General features: G+C 38.2%; 1 protein-coding gene across 4 annotated transcripts in view; it reads right to left on the bottom strand.

The window, feature by feature from the left end:
* Nucleotides 1–506: 506 nt before the first annotated feature.
* The window catches only part of cadm1b (cell adhesion molecule 1b), a 176,741-nt gene continuing 157,511 nt past the window's right edge, over nucleotides 507–19,736 (bottom strand). For all 4 annotated transcript variants that reach the window (XM_084419947.1, XM_084419950.1, XM_084419948.1 and 1 more), the window contains 2 exons: nucleotides 1,444–1,569; nucleotides 507–1,366 (listed from right to left, as the gene is read on the bottom strand). In XM_084419947.1, the coding sequence (XP_084276073.1) occupies nucleotides 1,248–1,366; nucleotides 1,444–1,569 (245 nt within the window). In that variant the 3' untranslated portion in view covers nucleotides 507–1,247. The remainder of the gene's footprint in view (nucleotides 1,367–1,443; nucleotides 1,570–19,736) is intronic.

Genomic DNA, 19,736 nt, shown 5'->3' with positions numbered 1-19,736 from the left:
ATGAATATCAACACAAGCCGATTATAATCACGTACAATATATCTATGAAACAATCAGGGCTGTCAATCGTTTAAAAGTTTTAATCAAACCAACTACAACACATGCTGACGAACGAATCAAATTAATGTTTGTTTTATTTCCATATCTCTAAATATAAGTCTTATCATCCTGCAGTGTGATTGAGGCTGATATTCGGTCTGTGATATTTTGTTATTTTGCACGTTACACCATGAGTAGTACCACATTTTATTGCGTCCATGTCCAGTAGTTGAACTTTGAAAATCAAAAGAGTTTTTATTTTCATTTTGTTCTTTTAACAAATATCACAAATCATGAATTGATAAATACCGTGTTTCTGCATGTTGATTGCATTACATGACTTTTATCAAAAGTAAAGCAGAACTTTTTTTCTTAAAATAATCAAAGATAATGCCTAATAATATTTATTTTTTTATAAATTACTAGATAAAACTAAATTAAAAAATTGGTCAGGGGGCATTTTTTTTGTGTGTGTGTGTGTGAATTTTTTTGAATCATATTGAAGTAATGTGTTCAATTGACAGCCCTAATACTAACACAAGCGATTATAATCATATACAGTATCTAATAAATAATGCAACAGCACAATAGTGCTGCTGAATGTTGTTGGTCACGACAAAAATGGTTTGTATCATCTCTAACTCGTTCTCTGAGGGACTAAGGAGAGCAACAGGCAATTTGCCAAATAAATTACTTGGAACCAATCCATGAAAACAACCCAAGCGATCGTTCTGTGACTGAATCTTGAATCGAAACTTTGTGTGTGGCTTTCTTTCAGACCTGCAGACAGAACAGCATGAGAGAGAGCTTTAAGATGTGCTGGCAATTAAAACCCAAAATGAAACGAATAATAAAAAAGTAAAAAAAAAGGGTTTGGACCGTTCGAGAGACAGTAGCTTGTGGGTGTCCTGATTAAAGTGGGAACTTCAGTAAGAACAGAACAAGGCACAAAATTCTTAGCAAATGTTTAAACTGAACAAAACCGGCCCCAGCAGGAGGTGTTGGATGGTGAAGCGGTCTAAAATTGAGCTCTCCTAGTGCTCTGCCATCCCACACCCCGTCCGTCTGGATGGCAGCACCTTCTCCTCACCGTCTCTTCAGCTGCACAGGTGTGAATCCAGCCTGATTGAATCCCACAACCCCTTCCTCCCAACCCAGCAGTCCACAGTTTGCTGTTCAGCACAGGAAGCTAGCAGGTCTAGTCAGAGTTAAATGTAGTATTCCTTCTTGTCATCCGAATTGTTGTGTCCACCCTCTGCGTTGATGATGGCAGTGTCGGCGTCCGCGGCGTCGTCCGCTCCTTTGGCTTCGTGGGTGAAGTAGGTACCTTACAAAAAGCAATATTCGTCATTTTCAAAACAAGCCACAAATCAAGCCAAATCCAGAGTCGCGTCTTTGATTTACCTTTGTGTCTCGCAAAATATCGTCCGAGAACAATCAGAAGACAAAGCATGGCGAACACAACCACGGCGACAACGCCGCCGATGACGGCGTGATCAATTTTCTGCGGCGCTCCATCTGCTCTTGAATCTATGTCAGAGAGAAACACAAACACAAAAAATGAAGGCACCCTGAGCTGGTGTCGGTTGCGAATTCAGTGTAAGATTCCCTGGAATAGGTGCTAAGTGATGTTGTTCTGTTTTAAATAAATTCATTAATGAGAGTTCATCAACAGTCGTCCTAATTCAAGCCTAAAATTTGATTTTTAGACACCTCTCGGTATATCTGACAGATGCTTTCACATCTAAATTTCCTGTAAATATGTAAATTGCATAACAGAATTAACACATACTCAAACAGACTTTGTTTGGTTTGATCCTGAAACCTCAGCTGTCAGAGGCAACACTAACCCTTGGGAGATAAAAGTTGCCAGCCTATATGCTGGTTTTAATGACATAAACTATAGATAGCATATATACGTTAAAGGAGTCATAACCTGCAATTTTCACTTTTCCACGAGAATCAATGTATGTTATGATCGACTAACGATTATACACTGGCCGGGAAGCCGATATTTAAAAGTGAAGCGTTTGTTTACCTCAGGGTAAATAAACCAGCGCGCGTGCACGCGCACTCAAATACGAGATTTTGATTTCAGCTCCCTCTTGACGTCATGAGGTAGTAGGATATACCATATATGGACACCGCAGCAGGAAGCCCCCCCCCCCTTCCCCTCTCCCCCTCATATTCAGTTCAGTCGAGAAAGATGGAGAAACCGAGTGCACACCGGACTTGCTCTGTGGTTGATTGCCATAAAAAACATGTAAATGTGTTTTATCTCCCAAAATCGGACGAAACTATCAGGGACCAGTGGATGAAATTCATTTTTAATGACGCTGTCCCAACAACCCTTTCAACTGGCGTGCAGAGCCATATCTGCATATATCAGCCATATCTGTCCACGACAGCCAAAACATCGCATTGATCTCGCGAGACAATAATGCCTTCAGAAATAAGGATAAAAGTAGGTCTGTGTTTATTTTTTTTCCACTTTTCTTTTTTAGAAGGGCCTGAAAGACTATAATACAGCAGTAGGTATCCAATGTAATACTAGGTTATGACTCCTTTAAAATGTGTGGAAAAGAGAGAATGCAAAAAGTTGTTCCTATTATGGCCAAACGATACGGAAAAACAGCCAGTTTGCATTTTAAGGGCTGTCAGTTTGACACATTAATTGATTGACAAGTCTAGCATTTACACTAAAGTTCAAAGCTTTGGGATCAGTTGATTCTTTTAATGTTTTTGAATCTCTTATGCTCTCCAAGTCTGCATTTATTTGATCAAAAATACAGTAAAAACAGTAACATTGTGATCACAATTTAATTGTAACAAAATAACTGTTCCTGTGATGCAAAGCTGAAATTTCAGCATCATTACTCCACTCTTGAGTGTCATCATTCATAAATCATTCTAATAGAAACATCTCTTGTTATTATCAATTTTGAAAACAGTTATGCCGCTCAATATATCTTTGTAGAAAACATTATGACCAGATTTTTTTTATACAGGATTTATTTTGGATCACTTTTGATGCATCCTTGCTGAATAAAGGTATTCATTTCTTCAAAACAATAAAAAAAACAATAAAAAAAAAAAAGAATTAATATATATATATATATATATATATATATATGTGTATATACAGTATATATACACACACATATATATATATATATACACACACACATATATATATATATATATATATATATATACACACATATATATATATATATACTGTACCAGATCGCAATGGTTACCGGCCGTCATTAGAGATTTTTTATTCCTTACATTATGGTATTGGTCAATTTTATTCTATAATATAAATATTTTTAATTGTTTAAGCTCATTTCCCCTATTTTTACAGATTACCTTTTCCATAATCTTAATTTATTAATCTTACATTATTAATCTTTAAAAAACACTAATAATTTAATAACACTAATCCTTAGCAAATCTCAAAATGAATTTCCATTTTTCTTACTGTACATGATGTCCAAATTCACTTAAGGCCATGTATAAAGACTGATTTTAGCTTTTAGTGTTTTATTTTTTTATTTATAAAAAAAAATTGAACAGAATTTAAATACTTGTGCAGTCCTGTTTTTGTATATAGCGAATTTCCTTCACTGTAGCTTTTGGTACCATGGTTCATATGATTAAAAACATGCATTTGCAGAGCTTTGTAAGAGAACAGACAGAAAATAAACCCTGCACATATATTCTAATTACACATTGAGTTTCCTGATGAAGTGCCTAGCAACCAAACCACAAGAAAGAATGTAGACCTGAAAGCAAGGACTGAAAGTGCCTCACCAGAACCCAGACTATATATTTCCTTCAATATTACTCATTCAGTCTTGTAATCAATAGCCTTTCATCAGGCATAAGAGCGATTAAGAGTGGCCTTTTCCATTTTCAGAATCAACACCAGCTAAAGCTTTAGTGACCGATCCCCCATTTTCCATCAAGCCTCATCTAACCTACCACCAGCATTTCTTTCAATTTAATAAGACCATGTATGGTGCTCTAAATCTAATTAGCCTATACCTAGCACGTTAAATGTCTATGCCGATGACGGTGGGCAAACAAGATCTTTTGATAAACCTGTTTCTGCCCGCAGCAAACCAACAGATCCAGCCCAGCAGGATGACACAGCCAACTAAGATGCCGCTTTGATATGAGCCACAGAGGTTTCTGCATTGATATAGGACAGGGAAGCCCTGCATTGCATCATGTTGCACCAGAGGCACCTCTCCTGGCTCTGGCAGCCTGTTCCCAGGGCTAATTAGCATGAGACTAGGAATGAACACAGCGGAGAGGAGCACTGTCACATTCATTCTCTCCGCAGTGCCGCCCCCTCCCGCTCTCCGCCCCTCCTCCCACTCCTGCTTGACACCAGCAGATAAATTAGCTGTCCAGGGGCACGGATATCTTAGCCTTCGAGAGGACATTTTGGGCTGAATACAATTTTCGTTGACTATAAATCACACGTGTAACGGAAAGCTCATGTATGTTAGACGCTAAAGACGTTGATAGCAGCGCTCCACCTTTTCCTGACCACCGTTTCATAATGTTTATTCTGGATTTGGGAACCATGGAGTCAAACGTGCCTGCCTTAAACGGCAAGCAGCTCGCTTTACAAACTATTCTCGTGTTAAGCAGACAGTGGGATGCTATTGAGATCATATATGTTAGAGTTTAAGACGACGACGACAGCATTCCACCTTTTCATGACCTCCCAACCACCAATCAGCTGCCGTTTCATAATGTATATTCTGGACTAGGGAACCACGGGGCCAAATGTGCCTGTGTTAAATGGCACGCGGCAGGCTTTACAAACTGCACTCGTGTTAAGCAGGCAGTGGGATGCGATTGAGATCATATATGTTTGCGTTTCAGACATCGACAACAGCATTCCATCTTTTCATGACCTCCTGACCACCAATCAGCTGCCGTTTCATAATGTGTATTCTGGACATGGAATCCACGGGCCCAAACGTATTTGTGTTAAACGGCACGTGGCGGCCTCTACAAACCGTGCTCATGTTAAGCAGGCAGTGGGATGTGAGTGGGATTTATTGGGAAATAAAGAGGACTTTTGCCTGATTTACAGCGGGGTGAGGCAGGGGGAAGACTTGTGCACTGCTGCAGGGCCAGAGAGCTCATGTTTTATGAGTCTCATTCTGCATCTGTGCTGAAGTGACTAATTAAACTGCAGGCAACTGTCATTGCAGCAGCTGCGGACCAAAGTGAAACGGCCAAGCTATGGAAGTAAAATAAGGACTAATGTCTTTGAAACAAAAACGCATGTTGATTTAAACTTATTGGAAAAAAATGCATTGCATTATTAACAGTACTTGCATTGTATTTTCAGGGCTTGCACTTTTGGGCGCTGAAATTCAACAGGGTTGTATATTTAAGCAGTGAATATTTCAAATGAAAACATTTCATACACACTTTCATTCGTATTCACCTTCTGGACTCAAAAATACTACCTATAATATGCGACAGGAGATTTTCAGTCCATTTTATTTCGCTTTAAAAATTCATTTTGACAAATTCAGTGCTTCAAATTCAGCAGAATATTCAACACTGCACATCCGGGAACTGTAGGAATAGCGGTAGAGTACCGATGCATTATTCCCATCTGTCGTTAATCACATAACCAGTAGGTGGTGCAAGCGGGTGATGACGAAGACCAAAACAAAAGGTAGATTCATTCATTCACAAAAACTGATTTACAGAAATGTACTGTAGCAAGCAGTAAGTATGTTATGATTATCAGGGTCAGTGTGTAAGAGAGAACCATTTTTCTCTCTCTCTTAGAGGCGAATATTTTGAGAGAACCACCGGCTGGATGTACATTATCCTGCTTATTACACGGCTACTTGCCACATAAGTAAATAATTAGACACGAAATATTGATCTGAGTTGAAATGTTTTATTAGCTGTTTAAACGCAAAGCTTCCGCGGAGAGAGCAGTTTCAGCGGCAAGTTCAAACTAAACGGACATTTAAGAGATACGGTATACCGTCATTCATATCACTTGTTACACAGCATTTTGCCACATACATGATTATGGGGATAAGATATTGATTTCAGATTAAACTGTTTGGAAATCGTACCTGTGTGTACAAAACAATAGTCACAAAATGGCAGCAGCTGCGTTTGTATGAAACAAGAGAGAGCGAGTCCACGATACTGGATGGCATAATTAAATAACTGTACACAAAATATTGATTCGACTGAGTTTTAATATTTTATTAGCTCACCAAATGCAAAACTTCCACGAAGAAAAACCGTTCCTAGCAGGCGTATGGCATCTCTTAACCCCTGTGTACATGTAAGCAACATTCTCAGCTGCAAAGGAGGTATAATGTTATTCCCCCCGACGCTGATGTGCAGAACAAATATTACACCTACATTACTTTGTTTCCTGAACTTTATATCATGGCTTGTGTGGCGCTGTGCTGCAGCAGTGAGGTTGCCCTGATACATCATACACTCCAGGATTCCCCCCAGTTGTGTGATTCTAAAATGCTTAACGTGAAAACGCTGGCTTACTGGACTAACGGTGATTTAAAAAGACAAACTCAGTCAGTATGCACCTTACTGATGAAGCATACTATATACAGGCAAGCCCTGAAAATACAATGCATTGAAATGCAAGCACTGTTAATGCAATGCATTTTTTTTTTTCAGTTAGTGCAATTTAACATGCTTTTTTGTTTCAAAGACATTAGTCATTATTATACATCCATACCAAGTTCTCGTGAGGGAAGACATGAGAATATGAGGCTTACGCATGACCGGCCGATATAGAGTGGTAGTCTTATAGCCCTTCTGTCTATTTCTGGCATTTCCTGCTAAAAGGTACTTTAAAAAGTAATCAGGGAAATCTTCAGGAACAGAGCTCGCAAATCTGTTCGCTGGTCCGCTTTTATTGGATTTTTAAATCTAGATTCAAGTTTCCACACAAGTCATTCCCTGGAGTTTCAACTCAGGGTTTCGAGAGAAAGGCACATTGATGAAATGAAAACGGAAATTTCTTTTTAAACAAATCACAGCTCACCCAAGGACACCTAGGCGAAACAATGTGGCTAAGAAAGGTAAATCACACAGCATTTGACTGAGGCATTGAAAGACAGATTTTCCACAAGCGAGAAGATTTAAAAAGAAAAAAAAAACATTAAGGAGAGGTTGAACGTGAACTCATTCGGATTCGGGCGAGAAAGGGCCACAGTCCCGGGGTACAAAGAGAGACCTTTCCAAACAAAGATTGGACCCTGAGCATGTGGAGCCTTTGAAGCATGTTTTCCTGATAGACTCTCTAAATTGAGCTAGCAGGCCACAAGGGTGACAAAGACATTTTCTACTATCTGCGACTCTGTGAGCAAAATCACATTCCCGTAGCGAATGCAAAGCGCTGCCAAAATATGCTCTAAAATCAGCCTGCTACATGCCACAAAGCATATGACTGGTGACATTTTTCCCCTGAATTGTGTAGATGGAATGATAAATATGCCAAAAGTCCAGAGCAGACATCTACAGTGTGTCGATGAGAGGCCTTTTCATGTCAAACTCGAAGCCATTCAGCTTTTCTGGGTGACTTGCTGCACACAACTGACTTGGTTTGTAATCACAAGGAAACATTAGTCAACTTCAAATAATAAAATCATTTCCTTTGCACCGCAATCAAAGCGGAAAACTCTCGATCGGAGAGAAAGACGCTTCCATGCGTTCCCTTCCCTAAACCGCTCATTGGGTCCTTTACGCCAGAAAGGAAAAAAAAAAAAACATAGGCTTTGAACCGGGGAGACTGTAGAGGTGTCTTTTACTCCAAATGAAAAGAAGTGGCATCTTTGATAAAATCAGCAAGACTTATTTTGGCACCTCGCCGCCTACTGAGCTATCTTTGGCAATAGGACTAAAGAAGTGTTGAAGTTATATAGCGTTTCAACAAGTAATGGAGAACTTCGCACCTTCATTGTATCCTTCTGTTTCTGACTTTTATTTTGCATTATGCTGATGCATTATTACTGGGTGAAAATATTCTCTTTAGCACTGTTGACAGGTGAAAAGTCTCAAGCAGTTAATCACTAGACCAGTTATAGACCACTTATAGAGACATAGTGGTTGTGTTTATGCAACTGGCCCCTGATATCTTTCCAGAATTTGATGACATGGGCCTCACAAACACTGACAAACCCAGAGACTATAGTTCATGTCCTAATTGTAGACGCCTTTCATGGTGTACTGACACCTAAGCTGCGACATGCAAGACAGCAGAGTGTGAAAAATCCAGTTCATCGTCTACAAATATCAAACTGCAAACATAGCAATCATCAAATTCATCATATTATGCTTGTACAATTTTTCAGAATACATGGCATGGATTCATTCTAGGTTTCATCTTGTTGTTGTAAAAAAGAAAGCTGTGCAGTAAACAGAATGTCTTGTTGCTATGGTAAGCAAGTGTCAAGCAAGGAAATGTAAGTGTGAATATCTACACAAAATACAATGGAGAAACAGTCACACACACTTATCTAATTAGATTTGACAAATACATGCACAAATTGTGAAATAAATCCCAAGTAATGAATTCAGTGCTACTGGCATCACAATATGTGAAAACCGCTTCGAAAGGAGAGTGGCATGATTGCCTTTGCTCGTACCCGAAAACAAAAACCCCACAAGTTTTTGTACCGCATATAATATGCATAATTCATGATAGGGCTGTTAAGGAGGGCATGTGGGAGGTGTATTCCACATCTGGTTATGGCCTACATCACGACTAACACACAGCCTCGGATTACCCCACCTCAGATGAGTGGGTTATAACCCACATTCAATTCACTGCCTGACTGCTGAATGAGGGCAAGACGAGGATGGGAAAGTTCAGAGACTCAATGTAAAATGTCGACACGTTTTACTTTTTTAAACTCATTGTAATAAGTGCTAGAAATAAAGTTGAAGCCACAGGGATCATCTCAGTGAAGGAGAGTTTCTGCGCTCAGTATAACTAGAGGATCTTCATAGATAATGTAAGAGCTGCAGTGCTGTTAGATCGCTGATCAGTGTTGAAGAGGAACTAACTAAAAGTAGGAAGTTGAGTGAAGTTAACTTCATTTTTTTTTTTTTTTTTAAGAAGCGCCAAATCCCCTCAAATCCTACACTGGCTTGGTCTTTGCTAGTTTAGGCTGAGTATAGCTAATTTACCAGTCTGTCCAGTTCAAAAGAGTCCAAAAACGACTCTTTTTTTTAGAAAGTAACCAAAAATCACACTCAGACTATCCTCTCTCTTATGTAATATTAAGTTTGTTGTTGAAGTTCTTGCTGTCAGTTGTCAAGTTTAAGTTCATGCTAATGAATAGATTCATTCTAAACTCTCTAATTTTGCACACAGCGATGACGTGTTTTGTAGAGCCTCCCTGGTGGCACAAAATGACAGTTCTGCAGTAGTGGTCTATGGAAGCCAAGAAATAAAATGTCAAAAGAGGAAAAAGGTCATTTCGAGTTCATATCTCACAATTCTGACTTTTTTTTCCTCACACTTCTGAGAATATATCAGAATTACGAGATATAAACTCAATATTCTGCCTTTTTTCCTTAGAATTTACAATTTTCACAATTGTGATAAACTCGCAATTGCGAGGTATGAAGAATTGTAAAATAATAAGGTTATGGGTTTAAATTTTATCTATGGAAAATGTTATAGGTTTAAATATTATTTCATGCTGTTACTGTAGGGTTAATACATTATGCCTTATATAAACTTCATATGTGAATATTATGTAGATCTATCAAATTCGTGCTTTAATTTGTAGGGTAATAATCACATCAGTACGGTCTGTCCATTTAATGGCTTGCAACCATAAACATCTGCGTTTAGCTTAAAATTGTGTCTTTGACCACAGAAAAAAAAGAAAAAAAAAGACCATCTTTTTTTGCCATTCCAATTCTGAAATCCAAAGGCACAACAAGACGACTTTTCTCTTATTCCGTTGTTTTTCGAGCGCTTTCCTCCACTTGTTACCGCTGTTTTCCTGCCACCACATTGCGAGCTCAGCTCCCAAATAATCATCCCAATGAATCAATTCATCCTAAACTCTGTCATATGTAGTACTAAACAGTCTGATTCATTTTAATGAATCAATTAATTTAATTCAATATTTTTTTGCACTCAGTTATATAAATTAGTTTCTGTATTTATTGTGATTTAATCTGTTTAAGTCGGATATGGTCACCATAATTAAAAGCATTCATGTATTCACTTGAATTTTTTGCTAGAAAGTAGTTTGCATGTAAATTATATAACTATAAAAATATATTATATTTAACTATAAAAACTATATTAAATATATTACATGATGTAAATTTTTGTATTTATATATATATAGAGCTACTTTTTGCTAACTTGTAGTGTAGTTATTACTGTTTCAAAAGAGTAGCTTGACTTTAGTTGAACCACTTTAAATTATAAATAGCTTGTAGTTTGACAAGCTGTAATTTCCAAGTTGCTTCTACAACACTGTTATTAATGTTATTATTGCAGGGAAACAAAACTGATCCACAGTAGTGCTCATGAACACAAGTGCATGTTATTTGGTTGTCATTATGCTGAAAAGATTAGTTTACAGTTTGCAATTGAGCTAAATTAAAAAGACAAAACTGAATGGGGGAATATTTTGGAATACAATGCAATTCTAATTATCTAAAACACTGAAGCACATGCAAAGACAGCAAACACCTGCTCAACTCAATTTGCTTTTGAAATCTCTCTCATGGGTTCATCTCATTAACACACAATTACCTCTCAAACAAAGCAAAACAATGGCACACAGCGAAGAGTTCAGCGCTCCTCTTCTTACATTCACAATGGAGGAAAATGCTTTGCATCAGCTCTGAATTCTGTCCGTTTTGCTATGATTTCAGATAACAGTTGATTCATCCCAGCTGCAGACTGCGGTGGTCTGTGCCGTAAAATAAAGTGTCATTTCTCATTGATGTGCCACGTGAGTAGTGTTTTATTATGGCAGAATTCTGACAGTAGAGTGATAGAAAGGGAACTAAACATTGACACTGACATTGTCACAGGAGAGCGATGAGTACATTCATCCTCCATTGATTCCTCTACAGTTGCGTTCCCTCTGGAGGCTATAGACACTTCTGCGGGAACCTCTTCAACAACAAGAAAAAACTTCACCAATAACTGATGAAATCCCTCTTCGCTCACAAGGATGGTTCACAGCAATGTGCTATCTAAACCTGTAGAGTAAATGTCAAATAAAATATTGATGAAAACATTCAGATTCAATTAGCATGACTTTTCATGTTGCGCAGGCTGTTTTTTTCTTTTTCTGAAGCTGATTGACCAAAGAAAGTATTTCTAGTTAAATCCAACATAAAACCAAAATGTATCCAATTTACATATTCCTGAGTGTCATATATTAGGATATCTTAGTATATCCTTCTATATGTGTGCGATGAACCAAGCAAAATTGAAAAATTGACAGCCAGTGATCACAGTTAATTGAATAACGCTAATCAATAGACAAGTAGCGACAGGCATTTTTAGGATAGTGCATTTGTGTGTGTGTGTATATGTATGTGCAGGTGTATGTGTTGAATTGTAAAGGACTACACACCTGTGCACATATATATTAAAACGCGCATACAGTACCTATGGACTGAACACTTGATGCGTTGAGGGTTTTCTGTTAGAACGGTGTCGTGTTAGCGGCCCCTAAGTTAATAACTAACGATCTTCGCAATGGAAGTGAATCAATCAATCAAAACTAACTTTAGCTGGATAATAACTTTATTCTAGAGCTGCTGTAAAGCCAAAACAATCTCTGTTACTGTAATTTCCTATAATCACTGTAAAGCTGTTTTGAAACAATTCGTATTGTTAAAAGCGCTAAATAAATGAAGGTGACTTGACTTGTGTGTGTGTGTGTGTGTGTGTGTAAAAAACCAAGCAAAATTGCCACTGAACTTGACAGTCAGTGATACATTTTCATTATAAGGAAAAACAACAACAGATTTGGCATTTTCATAATAACACTGTTTTTGTTCCATGTGGAAAAGTCATACTACCCATACCCACATAAAAAATGTATCATAAAACTTCACTCACTTTGCAAAAGGCATTTTCACTTAAGTCTGACATTTAAATAGATATATAATGAATATATAATTAAAAAACAAAACTCCTTTTTGATCCTGCATTGACAAATGAATCTTGTGTGTAAATAGCAAATGCTGTATATTTATTTATTTAGCTTTTCAGAAATGTCATTCTCTCAAATGTCAGTTTGAGTGGCCATCCCAACCTAGATTTTTCCGAATTGAATATCCTTCTGCACTCTAAAATACGTCACATCACAGAAGTAAAACTGTGAAGGGGGTTTCATGTTGACTTTAAGAGCCTGCAGAGGACACCAGCATCCATCCAAACCACAACATTTACATGACTTTATCGTTCTGAGCAGATGCTTACTCACCAAGGTGACCTACGACAAACAATACGCCGCTAACGCGACAATATAATTCACACAGAAATTGGCGAGGTAAACACCAACCAAAATCTCCCTAGATCCATCTCCTCTTTTTTCTTGACAATTTAGAAGTCAATTCTTTGTAAAAGGCAACTCCATCAAACTACGTTTGCCATCTCAACTACTGCACTCCTAATGCCTAAACCGCGCAGACGGCAGAATTACTCTTGACGGAGAGCAAAGACCTAAATGAACACATAAACAAATAAGAAGTATACGAGGGGAATGCGAAGAGGGATCGGTGCGCTCTTGAGTCATGATGACATCTCATGGGAGATGATGGGGGCTGTAAGCTGTGCTGGCACTCAGGTGAACACTGCCAAACGGGACTAAATTACAATCCGGCCGCACTGACTTGACTCCGTGCCATGAATTACTCATCTTCCCTCCATTTGCACCCGGCACTCATTTTGCCCTCGTGCAGCATATGTGCTCCATGTCTGAGTGGCTCGCAGACGGTCGGCTTGCTGCTCCCCCTCGGCAGACAGGCGTAATTAAAACCGCACTGCTAAATGGGAGCTCAAATGGTTGCAACCTGTTTGTAACGGCGGAACAAGTTTTACTGAAAATTAATCACCTGAGAAAACGCCAAACTGTGCTATGATGAATCTAAAAGCGCTTCGGTTTAGCCGCAGTGACAGAAGGTAGTCGGCCATGTCTAATATCGTATGACTTTAAGGACAAAGAAGGCTATGAAATCAGCAGTAGTTATGCTACTAGCCAACCCTCTTGTGTTGATGGAGAACTTGCAAATGGTCTCTTTGCTTTTTGTTTATTTTGCCATTTTATTTCAGAGTGTTGCAGGTCAGACTCAAACCTGCATCTTCCACATGAGCACCATGGTTCAATGTCCATGACATCTTTTTGCTACTTTAAAGGGATAGTTCACCCAAAAATGTACTCACCCTCAAGTCATCCTAGGTGTACATGACATTCTTCTTTCAGACGAATACAATCGGAGTAATTAAAAATAGGCCTATAATTTACATGATTCATGTAATGTAATAATTAGGCCTAAAATTTGGGTGATTCGTTTAATGGAATAATTAGTAACTGTCAACGTGAGGGGACAAAAAACATTAATGAAGCCGTTTTCATTATATTAGGCATTAGATTAATAATGAAAGTGTACATATTGTGAATGAATTTAATAAACTTGGTTACTTGACTGTCCTGGTAGCCTTCAGTAAATTAACATGTTTAAGAAAATGATCCATGAAAAAATCAGTTGACCCTACGTTTACTTTCTTCACTGACACAGACGAAAATGAAAAGACTATTAGTCAAAGCTCATCTTTATGAGGGGAAGAGACAGGGCAAGATAAGAAAAGTGAAACTGAGAGAAAAAGAAAGAGTGATGGAGATGAGTAGAGAGCAAGAATTGACAAATAATCTACTGCCCACTGATATGGTTTTAAAGCTATTGTTATCCATTTTTTGGGGGGGCCTAGGGGAGCATGTCCCCGAACCCACCTAACTTGCTAAAATTTGGGACTTCGTTGATTATAAAACCCTGCATACGGCCCTGACATGATGCTGCTACTAAATTGCCCGTTCTGAGCTCTTTCTGTGACTGGACGCTCTTTATAATTTCATTCTCTTTTTCAATCGGATGGGATGCCAGCAGTGCTTGAACCACCAACTGTTATTATTTTACCCAGAAAGTTGGCAAGAAAGTATAAATTCATAATGAAGGTGCATCAGGCAGGACAGGGAGAAATTTAGCTTTAGTTACAGTATTCAACGAAGGTCAAAATGAGTAATGAAAAACATTGTGAAACAATACACACATTCACATCCGGATGGGATAAGATTTCTTGGTCACACTTTAGAATACTGTTCCATCATTAATGAATAACTACAGGAACAAATGAGTAACATTCTAGTAACTGCTATTACCTAACAAGAAACTCTTATTAACAAATTAATGAGTAACAGTGTTCAGTTGAATGAGGTTCACTATTAGCTAATAAATAACTACTTTGTTCATAATTAATGTGAATAATGCATAATCAAAAATAAATTCTAAAGTGAAGACAATGGTAACCCACTAGTAATGACTCGAGTGTTATTACATAATTCTAAAGGAATTAGTTCATTGTAGTTACTAGAATGTTAAAGGTAGGGTAGGCAATTTTCAAAGCGGCTAGCAATAGCAAGTTAGCTTTGAAAGCATAAGATCCCACCCTCCTCTTTAGAGCGTCTCCAAAGCCACGACTTCTTCAAAACACATTAACGCACACAGAGTTTGCATAGCGCCGAGAGACGGCGTTAAACTACCTCATGTCTCAAAGCAGATGACATTACAATAATAATGAACAAAAACATTCATTTTGGCATTGATAGTGTTGCCATTGAAACGCATAAATTCGAGTCATGAACCGCTCTGAGTATAACGTCACAGGTTTTCATCTCTTCCAAATTACAGTAGTTATGGTGTGATAGCAGCATAAGCTCGTTGTTTTGGTTCAGGACGAACTGTAAAAGGTGGCTGCTGTTTCGGTTGCTGTGCCCGCTGATGACGTGTGATGTCTGTGTTAGGTATGAAATGAATACATACGTTGTCAGGCTGTTGACATTGGATTTTTTTCAGGGGGGGGGGTGTGTGTGTGTGTGTGTGTGTGTGGTGATAATTTATTTGTATTACTGTGCGTTCACGCCGCTGGCGAGAGCGTCAATGTGGCCGGAAGTCATTCATTTTCAATGTGAGTCGGCGGCGAGCTCCGGTGAGGCGAAGTCAGGTCAACTTTATGGTAATGAGCAATGAGTTCTGCAGCAAGCAAGCAGAATGTAGAAGTCCTCCGCTTGAAAGGATTCCAGAGAACGCGGTCAAGTAATTCGATCTACATCAGAGCGTCCCCCGCATCTTTCTACGGCGTCGTTGGCAGGGCGGCGAGAGCGGCGGCGGTGTGAATGCACAGTTAGTGTTAGTATTACATTGATACGTATCTTGTATTTTGATGGGTTGCCGTGAAGACCTTTGAGTTTCTGTGTTTGAGGGGTTTTTTTCTGTGCCATTTTTACTTTGGTTGTGCGAAAAAACCCCAAATATGTTCAATTCGGTTTTAAATCATGAAGCATGTCTGTGAAACATGTATTAACCATTGTTGTTATAGTCAACTGAAACTATTAACATAGTTTTCAGTAGTTTAGTTTTCAGTAATTTAAATAATTTGAAATAAGTACTAAAACTACTAGCACTACAGATATAAAATAATACATTAAAAAATAATACAAATAATATAAAAAAAATATTTAAAGCTTTAAAATTAAAATGAAAACTAATTCAAAATACTTTAAAAGTATACAAATGATACAAAAATATAAATTATCGATGTCTGAAATTTAAATAATTACACTTCATTTACTAGACTGTAAATGAACCACTATGTTTATGAATAAGCCTTAAATATGCTTTAGCAAATCCCTTGAACAATAATACATATGGATGATATCTTAATTTCTCCCAAGAGAACTTGCAAATCCCATGACACATGTTAGCTTTCTGAGTGGAAACAAATCCTAGAGGCTTTTAAATCATTACGAATGGATTAAAACAGTCTGCTGTGTAAAGACTGTATATATAATGCATTATTTAGATATACTTTGGAGATCCAGAACAATCTTCTGCTTTTTAATTGCCCTGAAACACTAAATGAAATGCATGACACCGAAACATCTGCTACCACAAACAGCTACCTGCATGCCAGCTAAACAACATTGAGAAGAAAAATAAACTGTGAATAAACTGAATTGGCATAGAAAATGCTGTTAATCAGATCCATGTGTCAGTATCAACTCACAATCTGGACTGAAATCAAAAGAAAATATAACTAAGAAAGGATCACATAGCAACTTCCTGAGTAAAATGAAAGATGTTTACCTCAGCCAAGGGTTTACCATTATCCATCATCAGTTTATCCAAAATTCACACCTTTCCTGTCTAGAAATTAGCTTCCGCCTCACCTGAGGGATCTAAATCCCTATCTGCAGGAAATCTGCTCGGACTAGATATAGTCATCCGGAGCAGAAGCTGTGAGGTGAGGTCCCAGAATTGGGTTTTGTAAGAGCACTGGGGATTTGATCTATCTGTCTGGTTGAAGCTGGTGTCCTCAGAGCACAAGTGATTGGTCTCTCTGGGGAAAAAGAAGAAGAAGAAGAAGAAGAAGAAGAAGAAGACGACTCCAAGTTTCTGTAAGTATTAAACAGGACAAAAGCCTCAGAATCGAGCGCTCGTTGAGTCCTGGGGCTTTCTGGAAAATGAAATAAACAAATTGTAGAGGCAGGTATTGCAAAAGATGTTTGGTTCCTGAGATGTTTAAATTACTAAGTGTTCTTCACCGTGGCATTTGCTCCTCCTCCATAGAAAAACATATTTAGGCCTTGAACTGTTGCCTACTGCCTGTTGCTAGGCTACACAGTTAGGGATGGAAAATAAAACACTTATCAAAAAAAGAGAAAAGTGCACTTGGGTTGTGAAAGCATAAACTGTGAGAATGAAAGGCTAAATGTCTTGCATACCAGTGACAAAACTAAAAGGAAGATGTGCTGTTTGACACCGGTAAAAATAACCCTCAATTAAAACGTAGTATGCAGAGGCTTCATTGAATGGCATGTTTCACTCACACAAAACATTACTGTGCTAGAATAACAGAGCAAAGAAATTGAAAATATTCATCTGTTTTATACATATCTGTGTGTTATATTGTTATATGAATAAATGTAATTGTCTTTTTTAAACAATTAAACATTAGGGGTGTAACGATTCGTTTTAACAACGATTCGATTCGTATCGCGATTCGTGGTTGTCGATACGATTCAAGGACGATATTGGTTCATTTAGAAAGATACGATCCGAAACGATTCAGTGACTTTTTAGCCAAAAATTCTTGTAAGGGAATCAGGTATCAATTAATTATGGATATAAACAAACAAGTAAACAACAATTAATGTCAAATGCATTCACATTTTATTTGAATAAAGTAGGACTGCACGATTATGACAAAAATCATAATTGTCGATTATTCCCTTGAAATTGTAATTGTGATTATTAATTACGATTATCACAACATTGAATGATGTTTTGAATAGTTCGGCCATGGGACCCACATTTCCTCATGGTCATCAAGCCGCGACCCACCTTTTTAGGAATCATATAGGCCTATTATTATACATTTGTTTACACAAAAATTGTTGACACACAAGTTCTGTCCCCCTTTACTTAACATACAAAAAAAATGTGTAAGAATATGAAAAATACTGATAAACAGTAGGCACTGCGAGGTTAAACTATTAAATAGCAGTCCCAAACTAGTTTTTGTTAATACAATCTTGGTATGAGCCACCACAGTCATATAAAAATATACAAAATAACCAGTAAGTGGCATTTTGTTATGGAAACAACAACAATTAGGCTACCATGGTGATACACAATACTTAGAAGAGCTGGTGGAAACATGGAAACTGCTCCTGATAAATAGCAACACACATGACGTACCAATAACGTAATTTATTGGTATTTTACTTTTATTTCTTAACTTACTCATTTACGACGTTGCATGCTCGCATTTCTTTACAGCGCGCGCCGGCGCATTTGCGCGTGCAATTAAAGAGTGCACGCTACCAGCACAGTATAACAATGACAGGACATGAAATTTCGTTTTTCTGAGGTGAGAGACTTTATTTCGTTACAAGTTATGAAAATAATGATAGAATAATGACACGGACATATAGCCTGACAACATCATCTGACAGCAGATACTGAATCTGGACAACACGTTTTTTCTATTTTAAAACGTAACGATGTTGCATGCTTGTAGTTTATTTTGTGCTTTATATATAGTGAAGCGATATAGGCCTACAGCGCGCTCTGCCGCATTTGCGCGTGCAATTGAAGAGTGCGCGCTACTGCAGTATAGCGGCTGAGAGGACAGGAAAGTCCGTTTTTCTGAGGTGAGAGACTTTGCGCTGCTGCTGGCGCGTCACGCATGGCGACGACGTCACAGATAGGCAGACTGAATCGAGTAACGTTTAACGCCTTTATCATTAAAAGTGCTAAGAAAAAACAATCATATAAAGTCTGACGTGCTTAAATCCAATGCGTTATTTCCTAGTATCGATACAATCGATTCATTACCTTTTAAAACGATGTTAGATCGATATATGTCGTCCGGAAGGCCAACTTGCCGAGCACAGATCGATTTGTTGTTGGATCATAGGAATATAAATCGATACATCGATGTAGTTGATGAATCGTTACACCCCTATTAAACATTCTTCTATAGATGAAAAATGGATATTAACATATTATTATATCTGGAAATTATATATACACTACACACATGTACATATTATACTATACTTTTGTCATTTTCATAACACATTTATCCTAGAACACGTTAGTCTTTGAGCACATAATTTTCACTACCACATTCAACATTGGTTCATGTATATTCAGATAATAATAAAAGGCCTAAACTCACTGAAGCCTGTAAATTCTAAATGCAGCCTCCTACAGCTCGCCATAATGCATGAAGGGAAATTACAAGACACGTGATTAACACTTATCTTCCCCGTACACAACAAACTCAAAGTATTTCACGACACTATCATGCAAATGCATTCGAGGTGGCCCTTTTCCCCCTAAGAACACACTGCAGCACTATCGTGAATAACGTCTTCTCATCAGCCCCCGATGGCAGTTCGCTAACTCATTATTTCCCCCACTGAAAAAGTCAGCTTCCCGTAATGAATTGATTCGCGGGGCTTTCATCCCAGCATGTTTAAGCAAAGTGACATTCTCGCACATGTATGAGTGCAGCATGACAGTAGACTGTGATATTAATGTGGGCAATGAGAACGGACATGAAAGCGCAGGAGCAGCAGGAGCGCAGAGCCGGCTCAGATGTATGCGGGAGGGGTAGGGGTTCTGAGCGCGCTGGGCTGTCTGGGCTCATGAGGAGGGCAGAGGAGGCAAGAGGCAGGTAGGAGGAAAAAGATGAGATGAAAATAAACAGGACAAACAAGAAGCACAGACTGGGCAAAGGCCACAGATGCAACGAAACAACAAACAACACGAGGCAGGCGCCTTCTCAAACAGCAGTGTATAAAGGTTTATGGTAGGGGGTTGGGGGG

This window comes from Rutilus rutilus, assembly GCF_951802725.1.
Source record: "Rutilus rutilus genome assembly, chromosome: 9".
NCBI classification, from domain to species: domain Eukaryota; kingdom Metazoa; phylum Chordata; class Actinopteri; order Cypriniformes; family Leuciscidae; genus Rutilus; species Rutilus rutilus.
The sequence above is the reverse complement of the archived record's forward strand: the minus strand, read 5'-3'. Positions and strand labels throughout refer to the sequence as shown.